Raw genomic sequence first — 27,481 nt, forward strand, 5'->3', positions numbered from 1 at the left:
ATCTCGCCCAGCGTTCCCTGGAAGTGCGTCGTGATCTCCTTCCTCTTCAGGTCGTCCTCCCGGCAGCGCTGCAGCGTCTCCTCCTGAGAGGGAAGAATGTAAACAACACATATCACTTTAATATATGCTGCATTTCAAACTGAACTTGTATCTGTGATGACAGACAGTCGGATCAGCCACAGACTGTGTCCCCTGGATAACCTGTCCCTATCATCTGTGTCCCCTGAATAACCTGTCCCTATCATCTGTGTCCCCTGGATAACCTGTCCCTATCATCTGAGTCCCCTGGATAACCTGTCCCTATCATCTGTGTCCCCTGAATAACCTGTCCCTATCATCTGTGTCCCCTGGATAACCTGTCCCTATCATCTGTGTCCCCTGGATAACCTGTCCCTATCATCTGTGTCCCCTGAATAACCTGTCCCTATCATCTGAGTCCCCTGGATAACCTGTCCCTATCATCTGTGTCCCCTGAATAACCTGTCCCTATCATCTGTGTCCCCTGAATAACCTGTCCCTATCATCTGAGTCCCCTGGATAACCTGTCCCTATCATCTGAGTCCCCTGGATAACCTGTCCCTATCATCTGAGTCCCCTGGATAACCTGTCCCTATCATCTGTGTCCCCTGAATAACCTGTCCCTATCATCTGTGTCCCCTGAATAACCTGTCCCTATCATCTGAGTCCCCTGGATAACCTGTCCCTATCATCTGTGTCCCCTGGATAACCTGTCCCTATCATCTGAGTCCACTTGAATTGTCTTCTCCATAATGAACAACAACAACAACAACAACTTGATTCTCTGAGTTTGAGATGTTTGAGATGTTTGAGATGTTTGATGTTTGTTGGCAGCTGCTGTCTCCTGGTAGAGACGACATGTGTTCAAACCCCCCCGACATCTCACTCTGACAAATGGCTTTCAGCTCAGATTACAAACCATCCAGAGGAGTGTCTTCACTTAGTTAAGAGAAGACCAGACTTGTATAATGAGCTCCCAATGATTCAGAGTAACTCAGGGCAATGATAACAGACAGCAGCTGATGCTTTGGTGAAGTGTTCACTATAATCTGAGGACTAAAGCACTTTCTAACGACTAAAACTAAAGCAAAAAGAGTTTTCTGTGACTTAGAGCAGACTAAAACCCAGACTTTAAACGCTGCGGTCATTTAGGATTATTTCTTACATGGATTAGTCTTCAGATTATTTCATACATTACTGGATTTGTGTATGAAAAAAACAGATTTGTACAATAATCTCTCAATGATTCAGAGTAGTTTAATGTAATGTTAACAAAGGTATCAACAGACAGCAGCTGATGTTTTGTGAAGTGTTCACTATAATCTGAGGACTAAAGAACTTTTCAATGACTAAACCAAAAAGAGTTTTCTGTGATTTAGAGGAGACTAAAACCCAGACTTTAAACGCTGCGGTCACTCAGGATTATTCTTTACATGGATTAGTCTTCAGATTATTTCATACATTAATGGATTTGTATGTGCAAAATGTCCATCCCAGTGTCTCAAAGTGCAAGGTGATGTGTTTACATGTCTAAAGATATTCACTTTAATATAAAACACAGAAAAGCAGCAGATCTCCAGATTACAGAGATTCTGAAACAGAATTTAAAGACATTCCTGCAGGAGAAGTGGATTGCACTCGAGTGTTATAATGGCACGAGATACAGACCATCGTTGCTCTGTTTGACACGAGACTCAGACTAAATACTAACTGATTCGTTAGTTGAGATGCACTGGAACAAATGCTGCTCCAAAAACAAGTTAAACTTTAATGAAAACAAGTTGTTTTCACTTGAAATGAGTCCAAACATCTGCCAGTAGAACAAGTGAACATCAGCTTGGTAAGATGTCTTGAAGTAAGACGGGATATTTAGATAAACCACATCTTCAATTATCAGCAGAACTCATTTTGAACTATATTTCACCAGAATCAGGAAATCTCAAAAGTAATTTTCTCATAAATATGTAAAAAAAGATGTGTTTCGTCTGAGATACGACTCAAAGTGAGATGTTTTGACTGAACAAGATGATGCAAGAGCCTGTATCTCACTGCAGTGTGACTCCTGAAGTTATCATGTCTGATATCAGGAGGAGAGTCATATTCTGACTAGATATTAGACACAGATACTGGGCGAGATGTTGAGTGGTTGACGTGTGTTCCTGAGGGTCCTCCTACCTTCAGGGTCTTGTTGTGTCTCTGCAGTTCTCGGCAGAGTCCCTCCAGTTTACTGCGAGCCAGAACCGCCCGACTGTGTTCGCTCTGCAGCTGATCTTTGTCCTTCATCACCTGCAGGAGCCTCTTCTGCAGCACCTTCAGCTGCTTCTGCTCCCCCCGGTGCTCCTCCAGCTGCAAACACACACAATATATAACATTATAGTGATTTAAAGTTCTTCTGCAGCATCTTATGGTCGCTGTAACGCTCCTCTGCCTGCAGGAGAATACACTCAAGGATCATTCACTGTCTCTCTGCAACACGGTTCTCAACCAAACGCAGGATTAGTCCATTTGTGTTTTTGAGGAAACACAAAGCATGACAAAACTAAAACAGCCACACCATGTGTTGTGTATTTTCTTTCGGTACCACTTCACAATAAGACGACCCTTATAAAGGGTTCACGAATAGTTTGTAATTCATTTAGTAATTAGGTTGTGAACACTTTATAAATCCTTAATAAGCTTTTATAAGACATGAGATAAACAGGGCGACTGTGACCGGTTGCTTGCCAAATAGTGAGCCCACATTTATCTGTACTGCTAAGCCTTATATTGGCTACCTAGCTTACTTCGTCTTCGTCATCAGCCAGCATCCTTGGTATCTGTTGCTCACTGAGTTGATTCTCGCTAAGTAGCCAATATAAGGCTTAGTCATCTTGCCAAATAGTGAGCCTGTGTTGATGAATGAAAACTATGTTAGAACTGGTTTATAAATGGTTCTTAATGATTAATAAAGTGTTTACAACCTATTTATAACCCCTTTATGAATCCTTTATAAGGGTAGTCTTATTGTAAAGTGCTACCCTTCTTTCTGATGTGAGTTATTATTTATTTTCTCACCAGCTCAGCGTGTTTCTTGATGATGGCCTCCAGCTTCTGCTCAGGAGTGTTCAGTTTGTTCAGACTCTGCATCAGGAGCATGGCTTCCTTCCCTGGAGAACATCAAACAGACATCACGTCAGAAATAACCTCAGAGTCACTGATTCTCTTGTTCTGCTCTTCTGCAAATATGATATCTAAATAATAATGATAATAATACTGATATACACCTGAACATCAGCAGGAGAGAACTCTTTAAAGTAGAGACACTACATACTGATATACACCTGAACATCAGCAGGAGAGGACTCTTTAAAGTAGAGACACTACATACTGATATACACCTGAACATCAGCAGGAGAGGACTCTTTAAAGTAGAGACACTACATACTGATATACACCTGAACATCAGCAGGAGAGGACTCTTTAAAGTAGAGACACTACATACTGATATACACCTGAACATCAGCAGGAGAGGACTCTTTAAAGTAGAGACACTACATACTGATATACACCTGAACATCAGCAGGAGAGGACTCTTTAAAGTAGAGACACTACATACTGATATACACCTGAACATCAGCAGGAGAGGACTCTTTAAAGTAGAGACACTACATACTGATATACACCTGAACATCAGCAGGAGAGGACTCTTTAAAGTAGAGACACTACATACTGATATACACCTGAACATCAGCAGGAGAGGACTCTTTAAAGTAGAGACTACATACTGATATACACCTGAACATCAGCAGGAGAGGACTCTTTAAAGTAGAGACACTACATACTGATATACACCTGAACATCAGCAGGAGAGGACTCTTTAAAGTAGAGACACTACATACTGATATACACCTGAACATCAGCAGGAGAGGACTCTTTAAAGTAGAGACTACATACCGATATACACCTGAACATCAGCAGGAGAGGACTCTTTAAAGTAGAGACACTACATACTGATATACACCTGAACATCAGCAGGAGAAGACTCTTTAAAGTAGAGACACTACATACTGATATACACCTGAACATCAGCAGGAGAGGACTCTTTAAAGTAGAGACACTACATACTGATATACACCTGAACATCAGCAGGAGAGGACTCTTTAAAGTAGAGACACTACATACTGATATACACCTGAACATCAGCAGGAGAAGACTCTTTAAAGTAGAGACACTACATACTGATATACACCTGAACATCAGCAGGAGAGGACTCTTTAAAGTAGAGACACTACATACTGATATACACCTGAACATCAGCAGGAGAGGACTCTTTAAAGTAGAGACACTACATACTGATATACACCTGAACATCAACAGGAGAGGACTCTTTAAATTAGAGACACTACATACTGATATACACCTGAACATCAATAGGAGAGGACTCTTTAAAGTAGAGACACTACATACTGATATACACCTGAACATCAACAGGAGAGGACTCTTTAAAGTAGAGACACTACATACTGATATACACCTGAACATCAGCAGGAGAGGACTCTTTAAAGTAGAGACACTACATACTGATATACACCTGAACATCAGCAGGAGAGGACTCTTTAAAGTAGAGACTCTACATACTGATATACACCTGAACATCAGCAGGAGAGGACTCTTTAAAGTAGAGACACTACATACTGATATACACCTGAACATCAGCAGGAGGGGACTCTTTAAAGTAGAGACACTACATACTGATATACACCTGAACATCAGCAAGAGAGGACTCTTTAAAGTAGAGACTACATACTGATATACACCTGAACATCAGCAGGAGAGGACTCTTTAAAGTACAGACACTGCATACTGATATACACCTGAACATCAGCAGGAGAGGACTCTTTAAAGTAGAGACTACATACTGATATACACCTGAACATCAGCAAGAGAGGACTCTTTAAAGTAGAGACACTGCATACTGATATACACCTGAACATCAGCAAGAGAGGACTCTTTAAAGTAGAGACTACATACTGATATACACCTGAACATCAGCAGGAGAGGACTCTTTAAAGTAGAGACACAACATACTTATATACACCTGAACATCAGCAGGAGAGGACTCTTTAAAGTAGAGACACTACATACTGATATACACCTGAACATCAGCAGGAGAGGACTCTTTAAAGTAGAGACACTACATACTGATATACACCTGAACATCAGCAAGAGAGGACTCTTTAAAGTAGAGACACTACATACTGATATACACCTGCACATCAGCAGGAGAGGACTCTTTAAAGTAGAGACACTACATACTGATACACACCTGAACATCAGCAGGAGAGGACTCTTTAAAGTAGAGACACTACATACTGATATACACCTGAACATCAGCAGGAGAGGACTCTTTAAAGTAGAGACACTATATACTGATACACACCTGAACATCAGCAGGAGAGGACTCTTTAAAGTAGAGACACTATATACTGATACACACCTGAACATCAGCAGGAGAGGACTCTTTAAAGTAGAGACACTACATACTGATATACACCTGAACATCAGCAGGAGAGGACTCTTTAAAGTAGAGACACTACATACTGATATACACCTGAACATCAGCAGGAGAGGACTCTTTAAAGTAGAGACACTACATACTGATACACACCTGAACATCAGCAGGAGAGGACTCTTTAAAGTAGAGACACTACATACTGATATACACCTGAACATCAGCAGGAGAGGACTCTTTAAAGTAGAGACACTACATACTGATATACACCTGAACATCAGCAGGAGAGGACTCTTTAAAGTAGAGACACCTGAACATGATCTAACAGGGTTTCTCACCGAGGTTTTTCAGCAGCTTTTTCTCCAGTTTCTGCTCTTTTCGGGACCCGGGGGTCTCCTTTGTGGGCGGGACCTCCTCTCCCTCCTCCTGGTCTTGGTCGGGGGGCGACTCCTCCTCTTGGTAGGTGCTGATGATGTCCTCAAGCTGCTGAGCCAGGTCCTCCGTCAGGTCCAGGTCCGGACACCCGGGGGCGAGACAAGCCTCCATTACTGTAAACTGTGAGGAGAGAGACATCAGATGGGCTTCAGAGGGTATTGAATAGAACATAATAGAATATATCTGTATTGTCATCATACAAAGTACAAGGATATTTATTTTGCAACTCTCACTGCAGTCCAAAAATGTAATGTTTCCCATCAAAAGAAGCCACTTTAAGTTTCTTAATTAAGAGCTAATGTAAGGAATAAATGTATTATTAAAAAGGTGAAAATAAATTAAAATTAATAGAAATAGTGTTTATATCAAGGGGATATAAAACATTACATTAAATAATATTAGAAAATATAAAAAGAAGAACTAACAGATTAAAAGTTAGAAAATGTTGCATTTTTAATAAAAAGTGATCAAACCGGTCAAAATAAGCCACTTCTTAATTAACAGTTAATATAAGGAAAAAAGCAAGAAAAAACTAACAAAATAAATGTATTCTTAAAAAGGTGAAAATAAATTAAAATTAATAGAAATATGATTCATATCAAGGTAAGATAAAACATTACATATAAATATTATCAAAAAAATGTAAAAATAAGTAGTATCAGATTAAAAGGAAGTAAAAAGATTGCCATTTAATAAAAAGTGATTAAACCCCGCAAATACAATATATTAAATCTACATTTTTCGAAGCATTTATGGCATTTTAAATAATTGTTAATCACCCTCAGCAGGTACAACCATTGTATAATTTAGTCATGCACACTTAACACAGCTTTAAATATATGTATTCTCTTTCGAAGGAGCACCACTACATGCGTTCCTGTAGCTGCTACTGACAAAAAGCACTGTTTCGGCCCAAAACAAGTCTAATATTCAAATACATATTTCCATTATTGACAAGAAAAGTGATTAAACGTGTGATTAAAGCCCCTTTAATGGTGTCTGAGTGGCTGTTCCTGTTTACGTGCAGCCTCCCTCATTGAACACATGGCACCTGTTCACACCAACAGCTATTTTAGGAACTTCTTAATATGGGCAAGTTATTTATTTATTTCCAATACACACTTATACACGGCAATGTCACTGTGTGCGCGTACAGAAAGCTGAATAATACACAAGTGACCTCTAATGTATTCAATATTTGATTAAAGTCGGCATATGCAAAATAAATTAAATCAGGAATTAATTACTGTAGGAGAAAGAGGAACAAATTGGTGCTAAATTTAGAATTTACCTAAATATTAACCAGTAAAATGTAGTTTTTCTATCCAATCTGTTAACAAATGACCCATTTTCAACATTGCTTCAAAAATACATCAACTCCAAACAAATGTTAGTACTTTTAACGATTAAAAAGAGGTTTAAAAACACGTCAAACACAGATTTAATGTCATTTTTTAAGGATTTTCACAGTAAAAGTCCCTAATGAAGAAGCACAGGGTCTTACCACGAGTGAGGTTCGGGGTGAGAAAGAGAGTCGAGGGTCTGAAGACTCACTGCCTCCAAAGAGACAACAGCTGTGATAAGAACATCCCAAAATAACCCAGAGAGAGGAGGGGAGAGGGGGGGGGGGGAATTACACTAAAACACAAACTGCAGGGCCCATTGTAATCTAAGCAGAGGAAGTCAAATACTTTGTTACTTAAGTATATCTTTCTGGTATCAGTACTTTACTCCACTACTTACGACTTTGACTTCTTACATTTTGAACCCAAATACCTGTACTTTCTACTTCTTACATGTTGAACACAAATACCTGTACTTTCTACTTCTTACATGTTGAACACAAATACCTGTACTTTCTACTTCTTACATGTTGAACCCAAATACCTGTACTTTCTACTTCTTACATGTTGAACACAAATACCTGTACTTTCTACTTCTTACATGTTGAACCCAAATACCTGTACTTTCTACTTCTTACATGTTGAACCCAAATACCTGTACTTTCTACTTCTTACATGTTGAACCCAAATACCTGTACTTTCTACTTCTCACATTTCCCAAACAGGCTGGTTCCTTTAGTTTGAATGTGTGTTTGGTGGCGTGATCATTATTATTTAGAGTCATTGCGTGCCTATTGATTTGAACACGATCCGTGTATCCATCATTTCCTGGTCTTCTCTAAAGAAGAGGGACCAATGAAAACGTTGTCATGTTGCCGTTGTTCAGAATGGAAACATTCATTAGCTAACAATGACATTATTGTTCTATTAATATAAAGGGAGGTCAGGTACTCTTTAAAACAGCTGCTAGTTATGGGTACTTTTTACTGAAGTACATTTCAAAGCCCTCTTTACTTTCACTTGAGTAAAGAAGTTTAGTCAGTACTTCTACTTTCACCAGAGTACTTTTAAACACGAGTATCTGTACTTCTACTTGAGGAAAGGATGTGTGTACTTTTGCCATCTCTGAATCTAAGAAGCGCTGAGTCATGGAAAGAGCTTCCTGTGTGAACATACTTAAATAATAGATGTCATCATGAAGACCCCCCTCTCTGAAAGGTTATGGTTAAATATGCTAATGAGGCTAATGCTAACTGCTGGTTGGTTTAGGAGAGATCCAGACAACTGGAACAGAGTTTAAAACGTACGGATATTTTTGTGAAAATTATTTGCAATATTTTTTTAATAAAAGTCAGAAAGTTTGAAAAGAAAATCTGAATATTTAGAGATTTATTTTTGGGAGAAATACATGAAAATATTTGGACAAAAAGACAAGTTCAATGTAGAAATAATAAGTTTGAATGTCCTAATTCTTATTTATTATATTTTTACTTTCCCTTCATGTTGGTAAATACTCGTGTGTGCTGCTCTTGCTCTTTTGCACTTTTTGCATAGCATGTATTTTGTTTTTGCCATGTTTGTAAAATGTAAACTTCTTAAATGTTTTATGTGAGGGACTGCGGATGGAAATGAGCTCAAAGCTAAATCTGGCACTGTTACGCTTGACACATTTGAATGTTTTAAGTGTTCATTACTGTGCATTGTCCCTGTGCAAATAAACGATTAAATGTATTTGGTTGTATTTTCACAGAAACACAAGTTATTTTCTTTTCTGTCTTCAGCTATTTTGTTTGTTGAGAAAAACAAGTTTTTAGCCACAATCTGAAACAGTTTTTGGGTTAGGGTCTCTCTCTGTCTTGTTGTGTAGAGGAGGGCACTGCTCCGAGAAAAGTGCTGGGTTTCATGGGAAAGGGTTTAAAGGAGGAAAACATGAATAATAAGTTAAAGAAAAACGAAATAATCTGCCACACACATCCTCGGGTTAGAGGTATATCCGATTTAAAGGTCCCATGTCATGGCCATTTCTACTGATCATAATTCCATCGTTGAGGTCTACTAGAATAGATTTACATTGTTCAATGTTCCAAACTCACATTGGTTTCTCATACAGCATCTCTGTATAGTATGTGTATTCACTCTCTGTCGGCGATACAGAGACAACAAGCGAAACTCATCCTGAGCACACACAAACACTCACAGCCGAAGTAAAAACAATAAGTGTGGCTTGATATTGAGTAAGAGGTTTCTAACGCTGTGAGAATGGGTCTGCGGAGAGCATTTCTCCACCATCCCAACTCGTCTATTACCAGCGTTCAGGGAGCTCTATGCAAGTCAATGGGACTCCCTGTTAGTTGAAAATGTACGCTAAAGGTCCTGGTGTGTGAGGAGCTCCCATGTCATGCTTTTCTGGTTCTGACCCGTCCCCTTGTGTTCTGTAGCTTCTGCATGTGAACGGTCTGCAGAGTCTCAAACCCTCAAAGTACACCCTGTAGTGAGTAAAACTCTAACACAGAGAAGACCTGTCTATGCTGCCCCAGAACGCCTCGTTGGACATTTCTCTTTTTCCATTGTTTGCTTCCTGGGTTCAGTGACGTGTGAACACCCAGATCAACAACAAATGACCTGATTGGCCCAAATGGACCAATCCACGGAGCACCTCACACACCAGGGTCCCTTGGCTAACTAACAGGGAGTCCCATTGACTTGCATAGAGCTCCCTGAACGCTGGTAATAGACGAGTTGGGATGGTGGAGAAATGCTCTCTGCAGACCCATTCTCACAGCGTTATAAACCTTTTTCTTACTCAATATCAAGCCACACTTATTGTTTTTACTTCGGCTGTGAGTGTGTGTGCTCAAGATGAGTTTCGCGCTCTCGCCGACCCGGAAACCACACCAGTAAGCCAGCTCACTGAGCAGCGAGCCTCGCAACGTCCCGACCAATCAGAGCACACTGGGCTCACAGGGAGGGGGGGGGGGCAGGAGCTCCAACAAGCCGTGTAGGACAGAGAGTGAATACACATACTATACAGAGATGCTGTTTGAGAAACCAATGTGAGTTTGGAACATTGAACAATATACATCTATTCTAGTAGACCTCAACAATGGAAATATGATCAGTAGAAATGGCCATGACATGGGACCTTTAATAAAATAAGCTAATGTTTGACCCCAAAAATGTGCTTTTAAAAAAGGGCATAGAAGTAAAAAAGAAGTTTGTGTTTCTCACAAAATACAGCTAAAAAACACCGGGAATGAAGTCAAAGAGAAGTTAATGTATCGCACAAAAAGAACAGCTGACACACAAAGAAAGACGGGAAAAAGAAACACGAACAAATATATTTGAAAACGTAGAAACAAAAGTGAAAAGAAGCACCTTTTTCTAACAAAACTTATCTGAAAACACTGAGAAAGAATGTAGGGGGTTTGCTCGCTACGAAAACCCTGAATAACAAGTTAAAGAAATACAAAAATAACTGCGACACACATCCGGGTGTTTGAAGCATATTGTCTTTAAATAACCCTGGATGTAAAAGTGGAGCACCAAACAGAGAAACCACAGTTTGGCTACTGAGGATTTATTTTTCTACCCCAAAAGATGTGATGAGAGGTAAAAATGATGATTCTTCCTCTGTGAGTTTACAGGGACGTTCATAGACATGAGGCACAAAGCAGTTCATTAAATATGAGTTCACAATAAAAACAATCTGAGTACGTAACGTAGGCCGGAGCGCGTCACCGTCTGCACCGTCAAATCACCACGAAGAAAATACAAGAAATCAAAGATACATGTTCAGAAAGTAAAGCAGGGCACCTTTTTAAATACTTTATGTAAACATGAGAGAACAACGTGTTTCTGATTTAAAATCCATCCAGTAACAGCGTTTCTTTAAAGATTAAATCTCATCTGCAGACTTTCTACGGAGGAGACCTGAAACTATGGATGCAGATATAAAAACACATGAAGAAACACATGAAGAAACGTCTCCAGCAACTTGACAACACGTGCAGCGTTAAGAGAACATTCAGCAACTTGAGGAGACATGGCAGCGTTTACTAAAAGCTGCAGAAACCAAACGCTGCAAGAGACCAGGGGACGCTAAAGAGTGACGCACAGAGCTGGGAGAACAGGGGACACTAAAGAGTGACGCACAGAGCTGGGAGACCAGGGGACACTAAAGAGTGACGCACACAGCTGGGAGACCAGGGGACACTAAAGAGTGACGCACAGAGCTGGGAGACCAGGGGACACTAAAGAGTGACGCACAGAGCTGGGAGACCAGGGGACACTAAAGAGTGACGCACACAGCTGGGAGACCAGGGGACACTAAAGAGTGACACACACAGCTGGGAGACCGGGGGACACTAAAGAGTGACGCACACAGCTGGGAGACCAGGGGACACTAAAGAGTGACGCACACAGCTGGGAGACCGGGGGACACTAAAGAGTGACGCACACAGCTGGGAGACCGGGGGACACTAAAGAGTGACGCACACAGCTGGGAGACCAGGGGACACTAAAGAGTGACGCACACAGCTGGGAGACCAGGGGACACTAAAGAGTGACGCACACAGCTGGGACACCGGGGGACACTAAAGAGTGACGCACACAGCTGGGAGACCAGGGGACACTAAAGAGTGACGCACACAGCTGGGAGACCAGGGGACACTAAAGAGTGACGCACACAGCTGGGAGACCAGGGGACACTAAAGAGTGATGCACACAGCTGGGAGACCAGGGGACACTAAAGAGTGACGCACACAGCTGGGAGACCAGGGGACACTAAAGAGTGACGCACACAGCTGGGAAACCAGGGGACACTAAAGAGTGACGCACACAGCTGGGAGACCAGGGGTGTTTCTCAATCGCGAGTACGCTTGCTTGGTAGCACATGTCTTCCGAGTCACTTCCTTTAGAAGCAAGGCAAGAATACTTCCTGGCATTCGGAAAACGAAGAGTGGAACAGGCTAGCAAGTGTGCAGGTGTGCGTCATATGAGAAGATATTGGCTTGGAAGCCAATATCCTCGAGATTGAGAAACGGCCCAGGGGACACTAAAGAGTGACGCACACAGCTGGGAGACCAGGGGACACTAAAGAGTGACGCACACAGCTGTGTGCGTCACTCTTTAGTGTCCCCTAGCTTTTAGTAAATGCTGCGCATGTCTCCTCAAGTTGCTGAATGTTCTCTAAACGCTGCACGTGTTGTCAAGTTGCTGGAGATGTTTCTTCATGTGGAACATTTGTGTTTTTATATCTGGGTCATTGTAAAGTGTTTGTACCTGTGGGCCACCGTACATTTTAACCTCTCAAAGAGATATAAACATCCACATAAAAAGTTTCAACACTGCAAAAAGACTTTAAATCATAGAAATACACCTTTATGTACAGAGAGATGCATCTGGTGCAGGATTAGCACTAAAGTATACCTTACAGTAAAGTGATATTGATTTCTGCAGTTAAATGCAAGACAACAGACCGTCCACTGATCATCATAGCCCCTTGAATTTTTGTGCAACAAGTTTCACAAAATGAGAAAAAAAACTGGAATGTTTCTAAAAAATTAACACAAATAAAAACTCCCTTATTTTCAAGATGAAAGCATGAAAGTGCATCGTCATGAAACGCTTCTGGTCTTGTGTGTGAGAGAAAAACGTAACCAAAGCAAAGACGTGGCTCAAACCGCTGCATAAGTACAGATATACCATATAAATAGTAGTCAAATATCTCAATAAGTGCTCACGTTCTAATATATAAATACATCTTACATCTTATCTATTTTTGTGCAATAGCAAATTCCATGCATTTTTTTTACCAAGATAAAAACCACGACATTTAGAAAAATGCAACATAGGAAACTTTTCTGTTTTCCTTTTTTTTTTTAAAAGATTGTTTCACAATAAATCAAGCTGCAGCCGGATCGACGGCACGAGAAACAAAGAGCTTTCTTCCCATAATAAATAAATAAAAGATGAAAAGCAAAGTAAAGGCACAGACCCTCGCCGCCGCTTCCGAAGCACCAAACTGCACGAGAAAAGCGTCTACTTCAAATTTGGTCAGACTGTTTCATAATACACACATTTCCCCTTATATAAATAGTGTTCAGTTACTGCACTACTGCATCACACCTCGATATGATTACATTAAACAACAGTCTATTCTCAAAGTACACATACAGTCAAATATTCGTATGCATCTAAGAAGGAGTATAAGTATCGTACAGATCCATAAATATAATTTATGTGCAATTGTATGCAAACTACTATGTCAGACAAAGGCATATTAGCATAATATCTTTCCGTATTGCACCTGCACCCAGCAATGATTCTCCGGTTCTCCGGTTCTCCTTCGGCACCTTTTCAAGTTCTCCTTCTTCTGTTTCGAGTTCTCCTGTTTCAAGTTCTTCTGTTTCAAGTTCTCCTGTTTCAAGTCCTTTTGTTTCAAGTTCTTCTGTTTCAAGTCCTTCTTCTGTTTCAAGTCCTTTTGTTTCAAGTCCTTCTGTTTCGAGTTCTCCTGTTTCAAGTTCTTCTGTTTCAAGTCCTTTTGTTTCAAGTCCTTTTGTTTCAAGTTCTTCTGTTTCAAGTCCTTCTTCTGTTTCAAGTTCTTCTGTTTCAAGTTATTCTTCCCCTTCTGTTTCAAGTTATCCTTCTTCTGTTTCAAGTTCTTCCTCTTCTTCTGTTTCAATCTCCTCGTCAAACGGAGCGATGTGCAACACCAGAGGGCGTTTATAAAGATCCTCTGAGGGGGTTAAATTTAAAGATGAGAGTGAGATGAGTTTCTCAGTGAGGTTCCTCTGTGGTGATCTTCAGCGAGGCGATGGCGTTTAGGCAAGTTTGTACTTCCTGTTCCGGGTTTTTCCCCGGGTTATTTTCTCCTCCAGCGTCTTCCACTGCAGATTCGATGCCCAGGAACGACCCCTCGCTGCTGGGGGTCGTCGGGGCCGAGGAGAGGGGGGCGTCAGGGCTGGAGGAAGGTGGAGGTGTGGAGGTGGAGGGTAACATCTGGTGTCCTCCAATGGGAACCAATGGGAGAAGAGAGCGGGTTGAATGCTGGGAGTGAAGGGGAAGGTGGCTGAGGAGGTTTTGGGGGGGCGACAAGCTGCTCCTCTGATCCTGGAAACAAAAGAGAATCAGAGTTCCTTTATTAGTGTTGCGACAAAAGTGTTTTTGACACAGCATTTAGTAAAGCATATTCCACATTTCTAAGTCTAGGGGTCTGGGGGGTCTAGCATCTTTGATGATAACTTGTTTCTTTGCCAAAGGCCGAAACTTCCCTTCATCTAAACCCTATTAACCTCCCGAACCTCCCAAACCTATCATCTCCATTTCAAAGGCTATCGTAGTTCTGAATCTGTAAAGAAACAGTCCTAAAGAAAACGTGGAAGCGTCGCCTATCCCAGATGTTCTGTCCCAAAACAAGGAAATAAACAAGGACATATTTGACTTGGGAATCTTTCCATAATTTTGGGGTCAAATGCTTAACCAGACTTTTGGTTTAGCTTCGGGCTGGGAATCAAATTGGTGAGTTTCAACTTATTTTCTTTGCCAAAGGCCAAAACTTCCCACCGCTATCATCCAAATCTAAAGCCTATTAGGTGCCGAACCTCCCGAAACCTATCATTTTCATCTCAAAGGTTAGTGTAGTTCTGAATCTGTAAAGAAACAGTCCCAACAAAACGTGGAAGGGTATTTCCAAGTCAGGGCTCGTTTAAAACACTCTCATTAAGTCTCCGTCCCAAAACAAGGAAATAAACAAGAACATATTTGACTTGGGAATCTGCAATGTGTTACCTTTCCACCATTTTGGGGGAAATGCTTCTTGGACTGTAGGTGTAGCACCAAATTGGTGAGTTTCAACTTCCTTTTCCAAAACATTATCAAAGGTATCTTTGCCCAGGGCCACACTTCCCACCAAAGATCATCCAAATCTGAACCATATTTTCAGAGGTTTATCAATTCATGATCGATCATCTCCATTTCAAAGACTCTTCGTGGTTTTGAAAAGAAAGAAAAGATGGCACATCCCATATATCAAAGTCAGGATCAGCTTGAATCTCACAAAGGAAGGCTATGTGCCGAAACAATTAAAAACAACAAGGAAATATTGATGTTGACAATCTGCAATGTGGAACGGTTTCACATCTTTTGGGAATTTGCTCATTGGCGTTTCGGATAAGCAACGGGACCTGAAGTGTTGAGGTGTATCTTTCTACTCCCAACATAAACAATCATATCTTTCCTTTGTTTATGTTTGAGTATAGATTCCTAACCCTATAACTCAGGGTTGTACAACTTCCTTACCGTCTCCATTTCAAAGTGTCCTTTCTCCATCTCCATCTTGATGGCCTGCGCTCGGCTCTTCTCCCCCTTGTGTTGATGTTGATGTTGATGTTGATGTGATCCTCTGCGTGGAGAAACCGCTCTGAGCACAACCCTCTGCCTCCCTCTGGCCGACGCCTCCCCGGGGGAGAGGGGCCTCTGAATGGGGGAGAAACTGGGAGAACTGGGCCTCAACGGAGAGGAATCCCAACGAGGGGAAGACCGTCCTCTCGGGGAAAGTTCCCTCATCGGGGACGGATAACGAAGACGTGATGGAGACGGTTCTCTGATCGGAGACTCCCATCCTGGAGACAGCAGACAGGAAGTGTACGGGTCGAACAGGAAGCTGGTTTGATCCGGAGAAAGCATCGTCAACGAGTCTTCGTCCGTAGACTTCGAGTATCCGTGGATGGTGGAGGTGACGGATAAAGACGTGACACCACACGATTGAGGACTCGTGCTCCTCGAACGCAGTTTCGGAGTCGAATCGCCGTCGTAATCCTCGTCCTCTTCGTCCTCTTCGTCAATCTCGTCTTCGTCCATACCGTCCGAATCATCGGCGTCTGAGAACTGGTGTTTGGTGGTGACCGATGTCTTTGATTCGTCCACTTCAAAAGAGAAACAGCAGTTTAGTTTGAGCTGAAATGCTGTCTTTTTCATTTGTATTAGGCTAGGACTCATTCCTGCACTCACTGAAGCAATAACCACTAAACCATTAAATGAACATCAGATAAGTCTATATAAGTCGGTACGTTACCCTTTTCAAGATTCAAGGCTTTATTGTCCTGTGCACATTAGCGACAGTAGATATGGCAATGAATAACGGAAGTCACAGACTCCTTCAACAGTGCACAATGAATATATATAGGACATAGAACAAATAAAACTAATTAAATAGTGCAAGTAAATACAAATCAAATAGAAATAGTGAGAAGAGTCTATAAACAAGTCAATTGAATATGATATATTATAGATACCCTGTTCCAGTATCTCCGTATCATCCATCGTCACCGACACTCCCAGCTCAAGACATTTCTTCATGTGCGCCTTCGACTTCATATGTTTAGTCAGGTTTCCTGTAAAACAAGAACACAAAGGATGAGAAACAGATTTGATTTGAACAAAATTTTCACACGTATTTCATGGAGCCAAAATAGTTGTCCTTTTATGAAAGAAAGCTGATCCATTTTAAGAGTCCAATTTAGAAAAGTCGGCAAAGAAATAATATAAATAAGTGGATAAAAAAGCTCAGATTTAACAACTAGAACAACTAGTGTTTATATATGCAAACTTATTTTTGTTTCTCTGACATGTACCTCATTCCTAATTCAAATGAATAGATGTGTATCAGTTAGTTTCTAGATAAACAAACTGGATATAAATAATGTGTATTTTATATTTTGGTATGGGCTAAAAAAGGCAAAACCGTGATCCATGAAGTCAGTCAAAATAAATATCTTTTTTTTGTACAATAAAACCCAAAAATAAATAACTTTTAAACGACAAAAATAGCAAGCATGAGTTCACAGGTCCTGCTCAGAACCATTCAGGATTTGGTTTCTAAATAATAGTTTTAGTTTAGATAAAGTTTCACAGTATTTCAGCTCATCATTATTATGTGATTAACATGATGATTCAGCCTCTATGGAGATAGACATATGACAAGCATGCTCATTTCTGACGTGGAGCTAATCTGAAGTAAACATTGAATACTGCTTTCTATTCCTCCATCTTGTGACTGTGTAACTCCCTCTCTTGGATATCAGCATGTGAAGGACACTGTTCAGGAACTAGTTGATGCTCTGTATGTGATGACTACTTCCATTCTGGAGAGGATCACAGATACATGGATCCTGAGATTGAAGCTCAAGCCGGGGACGAGTGATTATTAACATTTTTAAGTATTCAGAAAAAGTCATAATTTTGAGGAAAATTCATAATTTTGAGGAAAATTCATAATTTTGAGAAAAATTCATAATTTTGAGATTTTGAGAAAAAAGTCAGGATTTTCGAGATTTTGAGAAAAAAAGTCATAATTTTGAGAAAAAAGTCAGGATTTTGAGAAAAATTTATAATTTTGAGATTTTGAGAAAAAAAGTCAGGATTTTCGAGATTTTGAGAAAAAGGTCAGGATTTTCGAGATTTTGAGAAAAAAGTCAGAATCTTGAGAAAAAAGTCAGGATTTTGAGAAAAAAGTCAGGATTTTCAGATTTTCAGAAAAAAGCCAACATTTTGAGAAAAAACTCAGCATTTTGTACATGACAGGATGTATGATTACAAGAACCGGTATTCCTCCATCGTGTGACTGTGTAACTCCCTCTCTTGGATATCAGCATGTGAAGGACACTGTTCAGGAACTAGTTGATGCTCTGTATGTGATGACTACTTCCATTCTGGAGAGGATCACAAATACATGGATCCTGAGATTGAAGCTCAAGCTGGAGACCAGGGAGAGTTTTCTAACAATGTGTATGTACCACCTAATATCAATTCAAACACCATGACACAATTCCATCAGATTAATGGTAAAAACTTAGAGGACATTATTCAACTTCTGAAATCCTCCTCCTGCTGCCTTGATATTATTCCAACAGGATTTTTCAAAGATGTTTTTCCTTGCATGGCCTCAGATCTACTTCATATAGTAAACACATCTCTTCACTCAGGTATTTTTCCAGAGGCCCTGAAAACTGCAGTCATTAAACCGCTCTTTAAAAAGAATAATCTAGATGCCTCAGTAATGAACAATTACAGGCCAATATCAAACCTGCCATTTCTAGGTAAAATCATTGAAAAAGTTGTATTTCAACAGTTGAGTAACTTCTTGCATTTAAATAACTGTTTGGATGTGTTCCAGTCAGGCTTTCGTCCAAACCACAGCACTGAGACTGCTCTTGTAAAGGTCTTCAATGACATCCACTTAAACACAGACAGTGGCAGAACTTCAGTGTTAGTATTATTAGATCTCAGTGCTGCGTTTGACACTGTTGACCACAACATATTACTAGACCGACTAGAAAACTGGGTGGGACTTTCGGCAACAGTTCTAAATTGGTTTGAGTCCTACTTAAAGGACAGAAAAAACTTTGTTTCTATAGGTAAATACACATCTGAGTTGACAAATATGACATGTGGGGTACCTCAAGGCTCCATCTTGGGGCCTCTTCTCTTTAACATCTACATGCTACCACTGGCTCAGATAATGAAAAACAACAAAATAAGTTACCATAGCTATGCGGATGACACACAAATTTACGTAACAATTTCACCAGGAGATTATGCTCCAAAATCAATGACTGGATGTGTCAGAACTTTCTCCAATTAAACAAAGATAAAACTGAGGTAATGGTTTTTGGAGCCAAGGCAGAACGTATAAAAGTTAGCGCTGAGCTTCAGTCTGCAATGTTCAAAACAACAGATAAAGCCAGAAATCTAGGTGTAGTCATGGACTCTGACCTGAGTTTCAACAGTCACATTAAAACAGTTACTAAATCAGCCTACTATCACCTGAAGAACATACCTAGGATTAAAGGACTAATGTCACAGCAGGATTTGGAAAGACTTGTCCATGCTTTTATCTTCAGTAGACTCGACTACTGCAATGGTGTCTTTACAGGTCTCACTAAAACATCTATTAGAAAGCTGCAGCTAATTCAGAACGCCGCTGCTCGAGTCCTCACTAACACTAAGAAAGTGGATCACATCACTCCTGTTCTGAATTCCTTACACTGGCTTCCTGTGTGTCAAAGAATAGATTTCAAAATATTGTTGCTGGTTTATAAAGCTTTGAATGGTTTAGGCCCAAAATACATGTCTGACCTACTGCTAAATTATGAACCATCCAGAACTCTCAGGTCTTCAGGGACTGGTCAGCTTTCTGTCCCCAGAGTCAGAACTAAACATGGTAAAGCAGCATTCAGTTATTATGCTCCAAATATCTGGAACAAACTCCCAGAAACCTGCAGGTCCGCTGCAACTCTTACTACTTTTAAATCCAGGCTGAAGACTTTTCTTTTTGCCGCTGCTTTTAATTGAACTATTCACATCTTAAACTGCACTGTAACTTTTAACTTTTATCCATGTATTTTTTCTTTTAATGTTTATTTTATTATCTTTTCTTTTTAATGACTGATTTTAAATGCCATTTTTAAAATGTCTTCCATTTTTGTAAAGCACTTTGAATTACCTTGTGTTGAAAGGTGCTATATAAATAAACTTGCCTTGCCTTGCCTTGCCTTACCTTTAGTCTTGAAGGCGAAGTTGCAGACCCTGCAGACGTACGGCCGGACGTCAGTGTGAGTTCGGATGTGTTTCTTCAACATGCTCGGCTTCTTGCAGCGGATCCCACACTCCTCGCAGATATATTTCCCCCGACCGCGACCTCGCACATACACATACTCCTCATTGGACTTATACCTGGAACACAGAAACAGTTTCAGACTTTAGTTCCACCTGGAGTAAATCCACTAGCTACCCTGCAGTATACAAAGTCATTCAAACTAGCTGCACCTTTACCAGCTTTGAGAACACTTTCATGATCAATCATTATAAAACATATCATATATATTATTCTGAAATGGACCAATCTGCACAATGAATACTTTTACTGTCGCTACTTTCACTATATTTTGATGAGAATACTTTTATACTTTCACTTGAGGAACATTTTGAATGCAGGACTTTGACTGTAACAGAGTATTCCTACACTCTGGTACTTCTACTTTTACTCAAGTACAAGACCTGAGTACTTCTACTTTTACTCAAGTACAAGACCTGAGTACTTCTACTTTTACTCAAGTACAAGATCTGAGTACTTCTACTTTTACTCAAGTACAAGATCTGAGTACTTCTACTTTTAATAAAGTACAAGATCTGAGTACTTCTACTTTTACTCAAGTACAAGATCTCACTACTTATACTGTTGCTACTTTAACTATTTTGATGCCAATACATTCTACTTTTACTTGAGGAACATTTTGAATGCAGGACTTTTACTGTAACACAGTATTCCTACACTCTGGTACTTCTACTTTTACTCAAGATCTGAGTACTTCTCCTTGTACTGTAGTACTATATCTGAGAACTCCCCCCCTCTGAGTCTTCCCCCCCCTCTGAGTACTCCCCGCCCTCTGAGTACTCCCTCCCTCTGAGTACTCCCCGCCCTCTGAGTACTCCCCCCCTCTGAGTACTCCCCCCCCTTTGAGTACTTCCCCCTGTCCCTAAATAGCGCTGTGCTGTCAGCAGAGTGTTATGATAGCTGATATCTTCACTGACCCCCCCCTCAAAGATCTTGATTCGAGTTGGCAGCGTCTGAACGGCCTCCCGCTCTTTCCACTCGTCTTTGGCAGATTTCACTCTGATTTCTTTCTCCTTCTTCCCGTAAGTGGCGTCGTTCTCTCGGGGCTCCGGTTTCCTCTGCAGCTGAATCGGATGAACAAACATTTTGTTAACATCCATTTTAAAGCGGACACCGTATCGACGGCGTAACGCGATGCTGACAATATTGAATGTCAAACATGGCGCTACACGAAATGTTTGGCAAACATGGATAATGCTGAAGGGGGAAACTCTACAGAAAACCTCAATTAAATTAAACTACCTAATTAATACTCATGTACTCTCTGAAAAACTATGATTTTAGGGTCAGTATTGCAGATTATATTCTAGTTAAGTCGATTTTGGTGTAAAAGAAACAAGAAAATTGTTAAAAATGTCTATCTCAGGTCCTCAAAGCCCATGTCGATGTGTATAAATGTCCAAAGATATTCTGCAATTTGTTTTGTTATGAATATAAGTAATAATTGCATCTTGAAAATTAGCAATAATAGTAATACATTGAAAAGTAACACTAATTACACAATGAGGGTTTTGGATGTAATATGTTTGTGTTTTTCAAAAATTGACCTGGTTTATTTGCAACTAATTGCAGCTATTGTCAGTATATCTCAATGTTAACAACCCATATCTAATGCAACACATTGCACTAATGAATTAAAGCTCATATCTGCAGATTTGGCCAAAATATCTAAGAGTTTGACAAATGTTGGGTAATAAAGCATTCTACATTTCAAATCCCTGAGAGACTACAGGTCTGAAAGAAGACTTGTTATGTATGCAAAATGGACCAGTGTGAAATAAAAAGGTATTTAGGATATTTCCTCACCTGCTCCACGGTTTGCCTCCACATGAGGAGCGACGACACCAACTTCCCTGCACCTGGTTGACCAATGGCTGCCTTGCTATAGATAACAGAGCCTCCTTTCTGTTTGGATCTCAGTAGAGCCAAGGCAGCGCTTGTGTTCAAATCCAAAGGGTTTGGGTTGTGGCTACTGACGCCCCACGAGGCGTAAACGGAGGAAAACGGGGCGTCGCTGTGCAAGTAGTTCGGCTTTGTGTGGTTCAGGAAACACCAGCTAACCCCTGTCGTCGTGCGAAGACTCGGAAACGATCTTGAATGCTCGGAGATCAAAACATCTTGATTGGTAACGAGTTTCGCCACCAATTCCACTCGCTTCTCAACACCAATTTCTTTCCCGTACGGAGGCGAGCTGCTTTCCATCGTGGATTCGAGTCGTGTGATAACCTGAGGTGTTGACGCTCGCCCCTTCTCTTCGCTCAGGTAACATTTCCCTAGCTCCACGGCGCTCAGTTCCTCCACGATCTGCCCGAACATCCGCTCCTCTTTCACCCGTTTCTGCTGCTTCACCTCCATGAAAAGATCCAGGCTGCTGGCGGGCGAAAGCATCCGTTTGTTGGCGCCACCACTGGAGGCGTTGGTGATGGAAATGGTTCTGGACGTCAGAGAAAGAGGAATGCCCGTTTTCAGTTTAGCCGACGACAAATCGAGAGCTTCCGTCGACGTCTGTCTGGAAACACGAGAGATCTGAGTCTGAGAGGCGGCGCTTTCGTACTGATTGTCGAAAATCTGTGATACTGACGTGTACGTGATGCTGCCGTACGATGGCACGTGAGTTTGTAATCTCACGGGAACTAAGAGGCTCGGATGGGACAGCTGGGGAAACGTGTTCCCGGTGGAGAATATTGGCAAAGTGTTGCTGAGGTGAAACCCTTGCTGCCCCACTTCAGTTTCCATATTCAACGATTCCTGCCTCACCAAATCCCCCCTCATTCTCTCCCTCGAATCCACGTGTCTAAGTTTAGAAGTTTGCGTAAGGCTACCGTAATCGAACGATATGCTACGAGCCTCTGGTAGTTCCTTGCGTAAGTTACAAGGCGCTTGTTCTGAAGACGATCGCCTCATTTCGTGTTGTTGTCTCTGGTTGAGTAGCGATAAGTTATGAACGCTTCCCGGCACCGCCAGAAGCTCCAACGGTTTTCCAAACTCATCTTGTCGGGCGGGCGACTTCAAAACCTCCTCCCTGTCGAAGGAAAAGGTGGAGCAATAAGATAAGTTGCTGTCTTGGCTTGGACTTCGGGAGAGACTTGTACACGCCGACTCAAAACTAGATTCCCCGGAGGAGTGCTCGATGTCGGCCAAGCGGAGCCTCTTCTTCTTCGGGGGGAGTTTCTCCGGAGGGAATTGTGCTAAGGTTTCACTCCTCTGAGGCCACTGAAACTCCTCCTTCTCCGGCTCTTTTACCTTCACCTCGGGAGCTTTTTCTGGGCTGTCGGGCTCCACCGTCACCCTGATTTCTGGGACTTGTATGCTGGGTTGCCGCACCAATTTGGGGATTTGAAACAACTGATCGCTCCTCTCCAACGATTGACTCGACTCCATCGCTTGAAATGAAATCCCTTCCTGTCTCAGCGCGTGATACTGTTCAGAGTGAGGCCTGTTTATGGAGTTTGTGTGCTGGATAACAGATATTACATTCCCTAAAGTTTTACGACCAGACATTTCCGGACTCACTGATATGTCAAACTGCGGGTGTCCTAACGCCATAATGCCAGCCACAGCTTGTTTAACATCGTAGTCTTTACTTGAGTCAAACATCTCCTCACATTCATCCCGTCCCTCGTATTGTCCCGACAGATCTTCCTCTTCCCGTTTCTCTTTCCGACGTTTCCGCGTTGCCAGCTCCATGGCGTGTCTCTGATGGCTCGTACCAGAGGGGCAGCTTTCTATTTCCAATCCTGAGATCATTGACACACCGCTCTCCATCATCTTTCCGCCGTCTACATCTACGTGGCTTTCATTTGCCGAGTGTTCGAAGGCAGCTTGTCTCCGGAGTCTCCTCATACCGCCGATACTCGCTCTCTCGTCAAACGAATGGCTCCCTCTGAGTGCGGGAGGCATATTCAGACACACATCGGAAGACGTTGGCATCGAGTTGCTTCTGATCAGAAACGCATCAGACTGAAGTTCCTGAACGTCCTCCCTCAACAACGACTTTGTGTTTATTTTAATCGACTCGACCACGTCTTTTTCCTGGGTGAAAACGCGGGACACGCCTCTTTCCGAGCGTCTTTCCGCCGCCTCGGCAAAAGCGGCGGCCGTCTGCTTTGGGCTCGGTTTGTAGCATTTCCCGAACATTATTTCCTGATAGGATTTGGCGTTGGTGTTCGGAGGCCCGGTTTGGTGCTCTGTGCTTTCTGAACGAGAGAAATATCCCGAATCCGTGCTGCCTTTACTGGATTGACTCGGCAACGACAGATTATTCTCTGAATCGCTGCTTCTTTTCTCAGAAAGCCTCAGAGCCAGCCTTTGTTTGATCGCGCTGGATTGAATCGAACGACTTGTCTCGGCATTGATTTCTTGTGGAACATCCTGGATTCCCTTCTTCTGAGAAATGAGATTGAGTACTTTTACAGCCGTGTTATCCGATGCCTCCGCCGGAGAGTCAAGAAGCAGCAACGGGTCGCTAAGAGTGTCCTCATCCGAGTCTGATGTTTGCTCAGCATCGGAGAACAACTCGCCTTCCCCTTCAAACGAATCGATACTAGCGAGTCCTGACATCGAACCGGCTTTGACGGCGTGAGCGTGAGACTTCCTGTGTTTGTATAAGTTACTCTTGGTTTTGAAGGAGAATCCGCAGGGGATGCACGGATAGGGTCGTTCTCCGGTGTGCGATCGAATGTGTTTCTTCAGGACGCTCGGTTTGGCACATGCTCTCCCACAATAATCACAAACATACTTCCCGGGCTTTTGTGGTTTCTGCTCCATCTTCTCCTCGGAAATCGGGTCCATGGCTGAATGGGAACACTGGTGAACTTCAGGTGAACTGGTGGACTTCCTGTGGGATGCAAGGCCAGGTGATTGTGTAGAAAATGCAGCTTTTTGCCTGCCAATGGGAAACGGTTTAGTCGATTGCAGTGGATTCGCCTCATAGTCTTGATGGATTGAGGACTGATCTTCAAACGATTCTTCGCTCCGACCTTCCTCCAGTTGTCGGTGCCATCCTTTAGTTTTAGTTTCCACTTCGTGTGCTTCCTCCGAGGGGATATCTCTCTTTGAAACCACATTTCCATCATAACCCTCATCGGAGCTCCTCGCCGCCGCAGTAGTTTCAAGTGACTCCATGAAATCCGATGTCTTTGGGATCGATTTTCAAGGGCAATAATCTGTTATGTAACTGTAGTGATATTAACATTCATGTGAACGGATGTCGGGGAAGGGTCACCTGGAAGAAAAGCAGACAGAACATACAGTTAGAAAGATATGCATGTATAAGAAAAACATTCTTCTAAATATGCTGCAGATATATAAATCACAATATGACAAATGTTTGCAAAAGTTAAATCGAATAATGCAAATTGAGCTTTAATTGAATCCTTAATGTTGACAAAAACTGCACATGTAGAATTAAATAGAAAAGTTCAGGGAAAATTAGTTTGGTTTTTAGATTTTCCCAATTACTGTACAAATTAATCTACGCATTAATTGATAGTTGCTGTTTTATCCAAACTAAGACCACATCATGTTGGACTACTTGGTCAGAGTTCACCCTTCTTAAAAGTCGTCCAAATAAAATTGGGAGTATAAAAATGATAACGAGCTCCTTCACAGCGGGAATGGAAAAAAACACATAATTTTCTCTTTAACAGCTTTTTAAAAAACACCAAGGAACCTGGTGTGTGTGTGTGTGTGTGTGTGTGTGTGTGTGTGTGTGTGTGTGTGTGTGTGTGTGTGTGTATGTGTGTGTGTGTGTGTGTGTGTGTGTGTGTGTGTGTGTGTGTGTGTGTGTGTGTGTGTGTGTGTGTGTGTGTGTGTGTGTGTGTGTGTGTGTGTGTGTGTGTGTGTGTGTGTGTACACATTATACATTTCCAGCCGTAAATATCTCTATGATAAATGTGCAGCCTTTTTTTAGGTCGTATGCATAACTTACAACTGTTTGTAAAATCTATGTTTTACGTTTCACTCCTTGGTGTTTTTCAAAAGCTGTTAAAGAGCTCTCATCAATATTGTCGGCTTTACCCCAAAAGAAGTCAATGAAGGTTTGCATGCTGAGAAAAAGGGACAATCATCAACGCTAACAACAAACAAACTGTGCAGAAGATGGGAAGAAGTACGACGACTGCAACAAAATCACCAATAAACTCCAATACGTCCAAAACTCCACCCTACTTCTACTTTTACTCAAGATCTGAGTACTTCATGTAATGTCCTCTCTGTGGGACTAATACAGGTATACTGATTCTGATGTTCTATTGTACAAATACACCTTTCTCACAGTTTACAATTCTTTGTGCACCCTATATTCAGAACATGTCTAACAAATGACCCTGAGGTAAAGGGGTGGGGACAAAATGGTCTGTTTCCAAAAGGTATATGGACATGTCCCCAGTATAAATGACAGCTAGGGTCAGAGTCTTCACGCTGTCCCGTACGCAGAGTGGGAAGTATTGGAGTACAAATACTTTGTTACTGTACTTAAGTACATGTTTCTGGGATCAGTACTTTACTCCACTACTTATTTTTCTGACGACTTTTTACTTTGACTTCTTACATTTTGAACACAAATACCTGTACTTTCTACTTCTTACATGTTGAACACAAATACCTGTACTTTCTACTTCTTACATGTTGAACCCAAATACCTGTACTTTCTACTTCTTACATGTTGAACCCAAATACCTGTACTTTCTACTTCTTACATGTTGAACACAAATACCTGTACTTTCTACTTCTTACATGTTGAACACAAATACCTGTACTTTCTACTTCTTACATGTTGAACACAAATACCTGTACTTTCTACTTCTTACATGTTGAACACAAATACCTGTACTTTCTACTTCTTACATGTTGAACACAAATACCTGTACTTTCTACTTCTTACATTTTGAACACAAATACCTGTACTTTCTACTTCTTACATGTTGAACACAAATACCTGTACTTTCTACTTCTTACATGTTGAACACAAATACCTGTACTTTCTACTTCTTACATGTTGAACACAAATACCTGTACTTTCTACTTCTTACACTTTGAACACAAATACCTGTACTTTCTACTTCTTACATGTTGAACCCAAATACCTGTACTTTCTACTTGTTACATTTCCCAAACAGGCTGGTTCCTTTAGTTTGAATGTGTGTTTGGTGGCGTGATCATTATTATTTAGAGTCATTGCGTGCCTATTGATTTGAACACGATCCGTGTATCCATCATTTCCTGGTCTTCTCTAAAGAAGAGGGACCAATGAAAACGTTGTCATGTTGCCGTTGTTCAGCATGGAAACATTCATTAGCTAACAATGACATTATTGTTCTATTCATATAAAGGGAGGTCAGGTACTCTTTAAAACAGCTGCTAGTTATGGGTACTTTTTACTTAAGGACATTTCAAAGCCCATACTTCTTTACTTTTACACGAGTATCTGTACGTCTACTTGAGTAAAGGATGTGTGTACTTGTCCCACCTCCCGTACATAATCCCGTCCGGAAACCTCTCAAAGTGAATCCCTCTTCTCTC

The 27,481-nt window shown here is 41.3% G+C and overlaps 2 protein-coding genes across 3 annotated transcripts in view; both read right to left on the reverse strand.

Annotated features, from left to right (window-relative positions):
* txlnbb (taxilin beta b) overlaps window positions 1-7,515 on the reverse strand; it is a 12,330-nt gene extending 4,815 nt beyond the window's left edge. For both annotated transcript variants that reach the window (XM_034149010.1, XM_034149009.1), the window contains exons 1-5: window positions 7,449-7,515; window positions 5,848-6,064; window positions 3,073-3,164; window positions 2,194-2,364; window positions 1-83 (exon numbers count right to left, since the gene is read on the reverse strand). The exon at window positions 1-83 is cut by the window's left edge and continues 112 nt beyond it. In XM_034149010.1, the coding sequence (XP_034004901.1) occupies window positions 1-83; window positions 2,194-2,364; window positions 3,073-3,164; window positions 5,848-6,055 (554 nt within the window). In that variant the 5' untranslated portion in view covers window positions 6,056-6,064; window positions 7,449-7,515. The remainder of the gene's footprint in view (window positions 84-2,193; window positions 2,365-3,072; window positions 3,165-5,847; window positions 6,065-7,448) is intronic.
* Window positions 7,516-13,836: 6,321 nt separating this feature from the next.
* Window positions 13,837-25,084, reverse strand: LOC117497129 (transcription factor HIVEP2-like). Its single transcript, XM_034149031.1, has 6 exons — window positions 21,767-25,084; window positions 20,880-21,024; window positions 19,844-20,020; window positions 16,581-16,679; window positions 15,586-16,211; window positions 13,837-14,397 (listed from the first exon to the last, which is right to left on the reverse strand). The coding sequence occupies exons 1-6, from the start codon at window positions 25,082-25,084 to the stop codon at window positions 14,065-14,067; spliced, it is 4,698 nt and encodes a 1,565-aa protein (XP_034004922.1). The 3' UTR covers window positions 13,837-14,064.
* Window positions 25,085-27,481: the final 2,397 nt, after the last annotated feature.

This window comes from Trematomus bernacchii, unplaced genomic scaffold (genome assembly GCF_902827165.1).
Source record: "Trematomus bernacchii unplaced genomic scaffold, fTreBer1.1, whole genome shotgun sequence".
Classification (NCBI taxonomy): Eukaryota; Metazoa; Chordata; class Actinopteri; order Perciformes; family Nototheniidae; genus Trematomus; species Trematomus bernacchii.

What these genes read in the sequence shown, in the direction of transcription:
- LOC117497129 (XM_034149031.1), bottom strand. Translation starts at nt 25,084, where the DNA reads ATGGAGTCACTTGAAACTACTGCGGCGGCGAGGAGCTCCGATGAGGGT. An exon ending in GGAGGCAAACCGTGGAGCAG is followed by an intron (nt 21,025 to 21,766) that starts GTGAGGAAATAT and finishes CATCCGATTCAG; the next exon opens with CTGCAGAGGAAACCGGAGCC. An exon ending in AATCAAGATCTTTGAGGGGG is followed by an intron (nt 20,021 to 20,879) that starts GGGTCAGTGAAG and finishes TTCTGTGTTCCA; the next exon opens with GGTATAAGTCCAATGAGGAG.